At 40.1% G+C, this 11,723-nt stretch overlaps 1 protein-coding gene across 8 annotated transcripts in view; it reads left to right on the top strand.

Moving 5' to 3' along the window:
* LOC109926329 (ADP-ribosylation factor 1-like) overlaps positions 1-11,723 on the top strand; it is a 28,125-nt gene that overhangs the window by 7,487 nt on the left and 8,915 nt on the right. For 5 of the 8 annotated variants that reach the window (XR_007265896.1, XR_007265895.1, XM_048618951.1 and 2 more), the window contains exons 3-5: positions 22-132; positions 990-1,114; positions 9,840-9,949. Coding sequence is in view for 6 of the 8 variants with exons in the window: in XM_048618951.1 (XP_048474908.1) it covers positions 22-132; positions 990-1,114; positions 9,840-9,949 (346 nt within the window). In the remaining 2 variants the exon portion in view is untranslated. Of the gene's footprint in view, positions 1-21; positions 133-989; positions 1,115-2,572; positions 6,704-9,839; positions 9,950-11,723 lie in introns of those variants that run through there. The other 3 variants (XM_048618947.1, XM_048618948.1, XM_048618949.1) reach the window with 1 other exon arrangement.

The following is an 11,723-nucleotide window of genomic DNA, read 5'->3' as shown; positions in this document are numbered from 1 at the left end:
CATGTTTTGTTTCTCCCTCAGGTTTTAATGTTGAGACAGTAGAATATAAAAACATCAGTTTCACTGTGTGGGATGTTGGTGGCCAGGACAAAATCCGACCACTGTGGCGTCACTACTTTCAGAACACACAAGGTATAAAGGTGTTTCGTTTTTTTTTTTTTGCTTCCATCTAAAATAAATTGGCCTTGCTTAGCATTCCTTTTCAAGAGTAAGGAAGAGGCATCTTGTACTGAGGTCTTTGTTTCTGGGTTCTGTGTATGGCTCAATGTTTCTTTTAATGGGTTTATAGAAATGTAAACTGTTGTTTTTAAATATCTCTTCATCGCAGGAGGTATTGCGTTTAGACACTGGTCGTTACTTTGGTTCCTAGTTTTTCTCACTTGCTCACTCAATTATTGGATTGATACCAGGGCTTTAAAAGGGTTAAACTGACACTTGCATGAACTTGTTTCACTGTTTTAAATTCTCCTCCAATCTCAAGGTCTATAAAGTGACTCTGCTAGATCAATGGGAAAGAAAATGAAATCTAATTTCCTACTGAGAATCTAGAATGAGAGCAACATTATAGTTGGAGAGGCTGTTCAGGAATCAAACTACTTTTCAGTGTCTCTCAAAGATGATGCTTAAACTGATTTTTAAATTCTGAAGTTTCCTTCATAAGATTATTGAAGGGTTTGCAGAATTGATGAGATGCAGATCAGCAATGATCTGGTTGAATAACTGAACATGCTCAAGAAACTGGCTAACTCTCTTGTTTCTGTTCTTTCAGATTTAAGGTTCCTATTATGGTGAATTAACACACATCTCTGCTTGTAAAGGGCCTACAACAATGAACCACATATATTTTTCTGTGTAATAAACCTTGGTTGTTAGATTTCCTGCCTGCCCTTGGTCATGGAGTTGGTGATTTCAAGGACTTGGAAAGGAGAGGCTAAGAGCAAGAGAAATATTAATCATCTGAGATGAGCTTATTTTCTTAAATCCCCTAGGATTGATATTTGTGGTTGATAGTAATGATAAAGAGCGTATGTCTGAGGCACGTGAGGAACTGATGCAGATGCTGGGAGAGGATGAGTTGCACGATGCTGTTCTTCTTGTCTTTGCCAACAAACAGGTAAATGAACCGTTGGAGTCGAAGGTAGTTGGACAAGTTAGTAAAACAGCTCCACTATAATCTGTTTTGCATCAAGCAGTTAATTGCTGGTCAGTCTGGATCACCAGCTTTTGCACATCCTGCTCTGAACATCAATGGCACAAATGCATGAATTTTCTATCCTTGCCCAATGTTTTGTTCCAGATGCAATGACTACTCATGACAACGAGCCAGACTGTCTCCCCTGCCCTGAGTCTCGACAGGAAAATGATCTGTGTTTTTCATATGGATCTTTCTAATTTCTGGCTGTTGCAAATACTGCATTGCAGAATAAGGAACTTGCAAGTGGCGCAGTTATCACCGCTAAATGAAGATCAGCGTATCAGCCTGTTTGTCTTTATGATAAAGCCAGCAAGCTAATTCTTGGTCTTGAAATTCAGATATCAATTCAAATACCACAGTTGCTAGATGCTGTGTTTTACTATCATTTTGCCTAGCTTTGGGGATTTGGAGACTTGCTCTTCAGTATTGATCCATTCCTTTTTGGGATGTTACAGATTCTGCTTCTGATGTCCCTTTTTTCCAGGCAGTATGTTCTAGATCGTAACTAGGAATAATTCTCCTTGTCCCATCTGTGCTTGCCAATTTTTTTTTTCCTCCTTCACTTGCTCCCTCATGTTTGAACGTCTGACCTGTTCTTCAACCTGATCCTTGCTCAGCTAACAACCTCTTCAACCAATTGCTAGGGTTAAGCACCACCCCCCTACCCATCTCCTTTAGCTGAGATCTCTTATTGTTGCAATGATTTCCACTTTTCACTGGTGTCCCATTGTTGACTATGCTGTTTGAGCTTAAAAGGATTTTCTCTTCTGCTTTGTCTTGTGCTTCTCATGTTCCTTTCTAAACCATTTTTTAAACAAAGTTTTTGGTTAGCTGCCTTAACTTGATACCAAGTAACAAAATATTTTTGACTTGACCACTTCTGTGAAGTACCTTGACCTTTTTTCCCCCGAAGACACTAAATTAAAATATAAGTTGATGGTACACTCTCTCTCAGCCTCGATAAAACTTGGTATGATGCCTACAGTTGGCGCTGTGCCTCCACCTAACCAATGGGTTGCGCAGAAGTTCCTTACATTTACACTTTTTATATAGAGCAAGCCTGTGTTCTCCTTAACCAGCCTTGTCAACTTGTTCTGTTACCTGCAAAGATTTTTGTACCTGACTCCCTAGTATCTCTTTTTTAGTATTATACCTTTTTTATTTTAATCTTTCTATTCCATCCTGCAAAATTCATCACTTAATGCTTCTGCATTAAATGCCTTCTGCTGTTATCCTCACTGTTTACTATTGTGGCAAGGTTTGGGGGGATGGGGGCTTGTTTTTTAAATCATGTGGGCTTTGGGAATAAGAACAGTTTCACAGGCTTCCTGTGAAGCATTGTAATCCTGAGGTATAAATGTTGCCTCTTCTTCCTAGGATCTGCCGAATGCAATGAGTGCAGCTCAAATCACAGACAAGCTGGGCCTGAATGCCCTGCGCAACCGCGTCTGGTATATTCAGGCCACGTGTGCCACCAGTGGTGATGGTCTCTGCAGCGGTCTGGACTGGTTAGCTGGTCAATTGAGACACAAGTGAGGACTGCTTTCTGAGGATTGTTGGGAAATGTTGACTCACTCGGTGAGGTGAATTTAGCCACACAAACTTTTTTACTTCTATCATTTCCTTGGGGTGTGGTGTCTGCTGGTTACTGTCTTGAATCAAAGATACATGCAATAGTGTCTTTGATTTTGCTGTGGTCTCTTCCAAGACTTGTCAAGCAGCTCCTGTTGGCTTAATGTGAGAAATTCAAATTTTGAACTGGACCTTGTGGAAAGATTTAATGAACCAACAATGCATTAAGATTTCATTCAATCAATAGTGCACTTACTGCATTCCAATAAGACATTTTTGCTCTTTTTTTAAAATGCACTTTTGACCACTTCTATAAACTCTACAAGCATTTTGTTCAGTTCTCCTGTAATTCATTGCAGTCTCTGGATTAGTAAATTGTTCTGGCTATTTTAGGTTTTTGTTTTAATGCCTAACCAGTAACAGAATAGGTACTGCAAAACTAGCCTTATTAAATATTTGACCTGTTCACCTCTGCAAAATAGTCTGATTTTGGTGTCCTTGCATGGTTGAAGTTATGAATTTCACTTCATTTAGTGAACACACACACTGTCTGGAGATTAGCATAACATTGAGCTTTTCTTTTAAAACTGTTCACTGACTGCTATGGGAAGGTGGGGGAAATCTAGATTTGCAGAGTGAATGAAAATGCTGGAAGAATTGGATTACTCCAAACTAATGTCCTCTGTATAATCAGTGGCCAGCTGCCAGTTAGAATTTGAGCAACTTGTCCACAAATTGGTGGACTTGGATGTATATCTAGAGTTCTCTTTACAATCATTTGAATATCTTCCAAGTATAAATGAAGATAGAGTAGGAAAGGACTCTTAAAATCATGCAGAAAAAAGGTTTCCGCTGTAGCTGGAAGCTGCTGCACGCTGTCAAAGAAATCTGGTGGGTGTAACTGTCCAAATGAATGTAGTTACCCTGAACTGCAGAAGAAAATACCACCATTCTTCAATGTTTCTATTAATATAACCAAATATAGTTTCTAATCGGTGACATGGTGGGTTCACAACATTTCTTTCTTTTCTTGGGCCAAGATGTGAATCCACTTTTCCAGGCTATGCATTTCTGTTTATTCTCTGGTTAGAGGGATCCTAGGTGAGCAACACACAGATCTGTTGATGTTTTTAAACCTTTAAATCCAATTTTTAGTGTTGGTTTAAAATGTGAATTTAAAATTGAAGGGTAGGAACAGACAAAAGCGATTATTGGGCTGCAAGAGGTATTGAGGACTGACGCAGTGGAATGGGTTACTAGAACTTAGCTTGAATCATGGTTCAATCGTTCCCTTTAGGGATAGGGTAAACAGATGGTTGAGGGAGGTTGGAAACCGAGCAGACACTTGCAGTTTCAACTAAAGTTGGATTAAGCAATTTATTGTGTTGCAATTCTAATACACACCAAGTTTTAATTCCTGACCTTGTTATTGCATTGAATTATTTATGAACAACTTAACACATCTAACACTGAAATCTGTTTACCTGTTTTGTATTGCCTACCTTGAAGTGGAAGGTTTTTGGTCATGAGGCATTTCCAAATTAAAATCCTCCTCAGCCTGGTCTCTCTCTTTCCTGTCCAAATTGGCTTTCATTTTGTACAAATAACAATGAATAGTCCACTCCATTTGAACAGTTGAGGTGGTAATTCCCTTGCATGCATTGTCATAGTTAACTTTTCTGTCTTTTTTTGCCCTGTTATAATGTCAAACAAAAAAAGACATTTATCTATGAACCTCCTACAACCCCAGGAGCTATGCTTGCATTTTGTCATAAGGTAGCTGTAATATTTTAAGGGCTTCTAAACTACAACCTCAATATACTTCAAATGTTGTAATTGCAGTTTAGCCAAGTAATATACAGATCTGAGACCATGCTTGTAAAAAGCAATTATCCTTTTCTGAACCAGGGTTTCAAAATTCTCTGCTTTTAGAGCTTTGCCATATATAGTACCCACAATACAATGCTCCCACCTTGGAGCTTCTAACTTCCTAAGTCAGGGCTGAGTAAACCAGAAATCCCATTCTCTGCTAATCCAGCAAGTAACGAGATCTCTGCCACACTGCTTTCTTTTGATAAGCTGCTGGGACCAGATGCTGTTTGTACCTATCTCTCCTGCTACAAACAGCAGGACCCTTCCTGTCTCTGCCTTACTGTACTCTAAACAGTCATCACTCTCATTTTTAAACTGTTCACATTCATGTCACAAGTGTTGACCCAGGCATAAATCAAAGTTTCAGCCATTCACTTTTTTTTTTACAACTAACAGTAAGCACAAAGTGGCGAAACACCACTTCGTTTTAAGTGATGAGAAAGTACTGAAGACTGACATAACAGCAGTCCTTAGGAAAAATTGATTCCTCTTGTTACCATTTGAAACAGTGCTTTCCAACAGCACTCTGACTTTCAAGACATTTCCAATAAGTGCTTGGATGTTGCTGAAGTGTCTTTGGTTTTTTTACTTGAACTGAAGTTTGCTTCTCATCTTGTGCAGAAGTGATTGGGGCTTTACATTAACAAAGCAGTGTTGTAGAGAGGTTGGAAAGCAGCTTCAGTCTTCTCTTTCATTATATAATTTCCTCATTCCAGTGGTGAGGATTCATATTTCCCACATTTGTTTAGAGACATATGACTGATTATTTGAATTTTGCAGACCAGGAATAGTGCATCACTATTTGATATATCTTAACCATCTTTTTGAGCTGAAAGATGCCACTTGTCTTAAATATTGCATTGGGCATCTTCCTCTGTTATATGCTTTGGAAATTTTTAGTGAGATTTGAGTCCACAGTCTGTGGAGGGAAGAATGGAATAAGTCAGCTTAAAATACCTGTCAAACTTTCAGTTACTATGTTTTCCAGAGAATCACTGTCCTTGTTTTACCCAAGGTCTGTCTACAACCCATCTAGTTTATGCACAGCAAGGCATGAACTTAGTGACTACAGATCTATACTTGCATTAATGTTCCTAGACTCCTTGTCTACTTGCACACACTGATGGTTTACTGAGAAGTTGCAACTGACCCTTTTTGTAATCAAGACTCTCTTGGAAAGAAATGTTTCACTAAATTCTAACTTTCATCAATCTTCCTGCAGCATTTGTCACAATACTGTTGTGGGATTATGCTAGGCGCAAATTAGCCTGGCTGAAATAAGCATGTGACTGCAGTGCAAAAAATCTCTGCTTGTTTCCCCTGTTCCTCTTGCTACAAAGCATATATTGTAGATTTAAGCAGGGAGTTTCTTGTTCCAATTTTATTAAACTGTATTCAAGTTCTGTATTTTTCTCACTTGTATTGGAGCAAATGTAAACTTGCATTGAAGATCTGCTTGTGGTGCATGTACTTAGGTTTTATTTTTAGCTGTAAAATATATTCTGTTCTTCACTTTCACTCCATGTAATGCACATGCATACTGAATTTGGTAAAGGTGGGAATGCCCTTATGAAATTAATACACTCAAACTTTACTGGATTATGAATGTCTCTTGCTGTTGTAATTAAAGTTTGCAGGCTATTGAAATAGCATGTGAAGGTCCACACTCCAAATACATCACAGAAGCTCAAGTCTCCACCCACCTAACGGTTTCAGCTGCTTTAAAGGAATGAGGAATGGCACTAGAGCTCCAGTTCACTGTCCAGTCAATTGGTGGACCTCTGCTAGAGTATTAATGGGGAGCCTGCCTATTAAGCCTTTGTGCCATTGGGAGTAAATATACATATCCATACACTCCCATGACACTGCATGCAGGGAATACAAAGAACCCCATGAAACTTTTGGTAAGCTTCATACTCTTGCCTGCTATTAATACTTTTTGAGCCTTTGAATGCAAATGAACTAATAGCAATAGCGATATGTCATCTTTTGTTTTGAAATGTACAGGCTAATTACACTGGAAACATTAAGTCAATGTAATAAATGTATTTGTTAAAATGTCTCTGCAAATAGTTCAAGTGCCTTTTCATCCTTGGGAGATGGCTAGTTATCTCACTGAGCTGTTATCATTTTATCTCTGCTTTTCAGAGGTGGATTTAATCATTTCTTCAGATTCTGGAAGAGACTGTCTATGCTCATAGACCATATGAAATATTTTATTTTATGCCTACTTTTTTGTTTTGAATTTAAAATTGTTTAAAAGGTGGAGTTTGATCAGAATTGAGCACTATCTTTTTAAGGACATTTCATCTTAGATCTTCTAAGAAAGGTCTTTAGCCCTACAGTGTGGCAAGCAGGCCCTCCAAAGAGCATTCCACTCGGCCTCCATCCCTGTAGCCCTGCAATTCCCCACAGGGGAATCCACCAACCTGCGCATCTTTGGATTGTGGGAGGAGACTGGAGCACTTGGAGACCCACACAGACTTGGGGAGAATGTGTGCAAACTCTACAAGTCACCTGGAAGATGGAGTTGAACCCAGGTCCCTGGTGCTGAGGCAGCTGTGCAAACCACTAAGTCACCATGCCATTCCTTCCAATATGTGAAGAGTCCAGGAGATTCAGTTTAAACTGATTTGATTTAAGTGATGGAATTGAATAGGGTGCAGCCATAAACTCAGCATAAGTGACTTGAAGCTGGATGGTGTTACTAACTACTCTATTTTCCAGGGGGCCAGTCTTTCCAAGAGTTCCTCACCCCACTGCAGTGAGCTAATCAGCCTTCATGATGTTCAATCTTCCCCTCCTAATTTTGCTGTCTTTTTTTTTTTAAATCTATCCATACACTCAGCCACCCTTTTCATCGCAATTTGGCCTTTTTTCTCTCCGGTTTATTTCCCTCCCCACTTGGATCCACTCACTTTCTCCCCTGCAACCTGCAACTTTGATTTCAAACTCCTACCTTGCTTGTTTTAGATCCTTCACTCACCACATACTGAGCTTCTGATCTACTCTATCAATACCTTGCCATTACTTTAATGCCCTTGTCCCACCTCTCTGCATGCTGTGTCTGTATATCCAGCATGATTGGTTTGTGTTCATTACAAGATCTGGATGGACTATTTTTAAGAAGTAAGCTGGGAAAATAGCTACCTACCCTTGTACTCCTGAGCTCTTTCTGTCTGTCAACTTGCTGCACTTCATCCTTTCATCAGACTCCATTTGCTGACCAGCTACCTTCCCTTCTAGTCACTAAACAGCCATCTGTCTCCTTTTCTCTTGTTGACCAGCTTTCAAAATACCCATCGCCCTTCCTTTCCCACTTTCTTCTTGCCTACCTGTCCCTCTCACCATAACCACTTCTTGACCTTTCTGTTCTTAAATTGCTAACTTGTGGCCAAACTTTATTTTGCCCTTCATTCTTGAAAGATTGGTTAAAACTGTCAATGTTACCCATGGACTCTTAAACCTGATTGATCCTCAATCTTTCACATTCTGTTAAGTGAAATGGATTCAAAACTACTACCCATATCCTAACTTGTCCTTTGCTGGCTTATGCTAATGCTTTAGCCTAGTTCAGCCTTGTAAAACAGTGATCAGAAACAATTTTTTTGAATACAACAATTATACTTTTTTAACCATCTAGCCTCTTGCACATCCTTTTTCCTCCTCCCCACTTTTTTAATGTTCTTTACCGTACTATATAGGCTAAACATTGGATTCCTCCAACTGTTTGTGAAGCACCTTCTTTTGGCATTTTCCTTCATTTATGCAATGGTATTAGCAAACAACTTTTTAAAAAATTTTTAATTTTTTTCTTGCAATTTGTACTCACCTGCTTTGCAGTAACCACTGGCTTTTTTAATAGATGAGAAAAATTAATAAACTATTCAAAGTCTGAAATGTGGTGTCTTATTGTTGAGTTTCATGTTTGTACAACTGCATGTTTTGTCAAATACACCAACAATAGTCAATCCAGTAAAATGAAGCAGGAAGCATTTAAGTCAGCATGGCAAGCTGCCTCGCATAAAACCAGCCCCGAGTATGCAGCTGGAGTGCAGTCTGTCCGCTATGCAGTAAGTTGCTAATGACTTTTCAGCAAAGCAGCATGCTTAAAGCGCAAAATCAGTGCTGTTTTCAAAAGGGAACAGTTTAAGTGTTTAAGGCAACTTTGTTAAAACGTCCAGCAATGTTTTAAGTAGCAATTTTGTTTTAAAATCTAATTACATATTGGAGTTACAGCACTTTATTTTTGAGCCACTTTTCCCTCGTGTCTGGATGTCTTTAATCTTCTCTCTCTCTTTCCCTGTGGCCAGACATCTTATGACACACTGATGGAACAGGTGGTACTTTAACTTGGGCCTCCTGCCTCTGGTAGGGGAGACTAAGTGCACCACGAGCCCACTGTTTGTATACTTAGCTGCCACCCTACATTATCAGCACATCCCTGCGTTCCTTTCTGCCTTGTAATTGTTGAGCTTTCCCTCTTTAAGCTATTCTCCTCCAGTTTTTGTAATGGAATGCATATGTGCTCAGAGGGCTCATGTGGTACATTTGGTGTCCCTAACTCTGAGCCAGGAATCCCAGGTTCGAGGCCCAACTGCTCCAGTAGAATATACTAGCCCTGAGAGTTGCTTTTTTTTTTGAGTACAGATGTGCCCAGATTTAACTGACTTTCGCTGAAGGATGCAACCACTTCTGTTTATGCTCTTATTGCAAGCAATGAAATCTTTGTATTTGAGCTGAGGGCTGGAGTGCAACAAACATTGGGGGGGAAACTGAAGTGAAATAGTGCTGTTAATGTTTCCTAATCAGTGCTCCTCCCTCCTGTGCCAGTCAGCAGCTAAAACGTACTTCAGGAAAAAATCCCTGCCATTGCTGTAGGATTAAATTCTCCAAGTTAATTTTATGTTGTATTTCTGACTAGTTAGAACAGACTTCTGGATAATCAAATTCTAAGGCAGAATTTGCAGGGAATTAAGTGCTTTTTGTCTCAATGCAACAAAGTTGAAGGAGCTGCAAGCTCATTACTTGTGAAGCAACTTGGTGGCTTTTTACATGTACTGAAGTGACCAATTACTTGTGCATTTTGGTATACCAATGAGAACATTCTCTTTTCAGGATCTTTTTTCTTTTCTCTTAAATTGATCAATTAGTTGTGAAATTCAACATAGTTCCGAATATCCTCATGATCTCTTTAAAGGTTAATCTATCACAATGGCAGGACCTGCAAGAATTTGCATATCTCAATGAGTTAGTGGCACAGACGGTTGCGGACCCCACAAACGCTGTAGAAACTGAAGGTGGTAGCTGGTAAGTGTACACTTTTGGTTTATCAACTTATTCTGCTTCATGGAATTTTGTGTAAAGTTTATCTTCAAGACTCTTCAGAACAGGCAGTGGATTGTTCTAGATTTCAATATCTGACTTGTCAACAGTTTCTGGAGGGATTTGTGCTTTGGCTGTTGAGCCTGTGGATGTAACCAGCTGGAGGTGGGTGTACAAAATGCCTTTTGCCCCTGGTCCTATTTAACCGAGCATAGCTGTTTCCATCTTGACACTTTTTTTTTATTGTACATATCCACTTTTTTAGTTGTTTGTTTTTGTTTTTAATCCTCTTCTTCCTCCACCATTACAGCTTGGGTTGATCAGCTTGCCCCTACCCCCAGCCAAGGCTGGTCTTTCACATTTGCTTTAATCCCAGACTTTGTCTTTCACCTGGAAGTTAAATGTAGAACCCCTACAGTGCAGCTAGAGGCCATTTGGCCCATTGTCTGCACCAACCCTTTGAAGAGCACCGCACCCCCCCCACCCCGTGCATTTACCATGGATAATTCACATAGCTGGATGCTATAGGGTACCACCCTCAACTTTCTCATGTAGATTGACATCTTTTTTTTTTTTTTTTTTTTTTTTTTTTTGCAAAAAAACTTTTCATTTTTGCTTCTAATTCCCACCTTGTCCTCACCACCTGGTCTATCTGACTCCTCCCTTCCCTTTCTTGACACTTAGTCTCCATTTCTGGGGATAGGATGGCCATCAATGTACACTACAAACCCACTGTCACAGTTACCTTTTGACTATACATTCTCCACCCTGATTCCTGCAAGGACTCCATCACGTTTCTCCATCTCTCATATCTGTCCTGGCAATGCTACCTTCTGCAGTGGGGGGGGGGCCCTCATGTCTCCCTTCCTTCAACTAAGAATTCCCTGTTACTGTGGTCAGTGCATTTCTGCCTTTACCCCCTCCCTTTTGTAACAATGATTAGTGTCCCCCTAGTCCCTACCAACCTCAGCATCCAGACACATTCCCCTCCCCTTCCTTGTCAGCATTCTGTAGGGACTTTCCTTCCAGGACCCCATAGTGAACTCTTCCACTCCCAACACCTGCATGTTTACTTCCCTCCTCACCATCTAAGGCCCCAGACACACCTTCCCAGGTGAAGCAGTGATTTACCTGCACTTCATCTAAGCTAGACTACTGTATTTGCTGTTCAGTGTGGTCTCCTCTATCGATTTTACAGAATTGAAATGCAGACTGGGTGACCACAATGCAGAACATTACATTCTGTCTACAGAAATGACCAAGCTTCCAGTTGCCTGCCATTTCAACACATCTTGTTCCCTAGCTAACATTTTTTCTGCCACAGGCCTGCTACAGTGTTCCAGTGAGCCTCAGTGCAGGCCTAACTTGCTCTTGCTCTCAGGACTCCCACTAATGCTACCAGATCTGAGTTTTGTCAAAAATGTAGTTTCCTGACACGCTGAGCATGTATTGTAAGTGTGATAGCGTAGATGCAATTCTCTCCACTTTTGTTGGAGTGAGCTTTTGTTCTGGGGAAAAGCTGTCATTCTGTAGCATTTAAGTGTGCTACATTGCTCAGTCTAACACCACTTCCCCAGGTAAGTAAATATGTACAGAAATAATTATTTCTGTACATAGAGTTACTGGAATCAATAGGAATTGCTGGAGGGGGAAAAATTCAACAGGTCTGCTAACATCTGTGGAGAGAAGGCAGTTAATGTTTTGGGTCCAGTGACCCTCCTTCAGCTGATAACTAGGAAACTGGTGCGTATATGCTGCA

Source organism: Rhincodon typus, chromosome 41 (assembly GCF_021869965.1).
Source record: "Rhincodon typus isolate 14 chromosome 41, sRhiTyp1.1, whole genome shotgun sequence".
NCBI lineage: Eukaryota > Metazoa > Chordata > Chondrichthyes > Orectolobiformes > Rhincodontidae > Rhincodon > Rhincodon typus.
The sequence above is the reverse complement of the archived record's forward strand: the minus strand, read 5'-3'. Positions and strand labels throughout refer to the sequence as shown.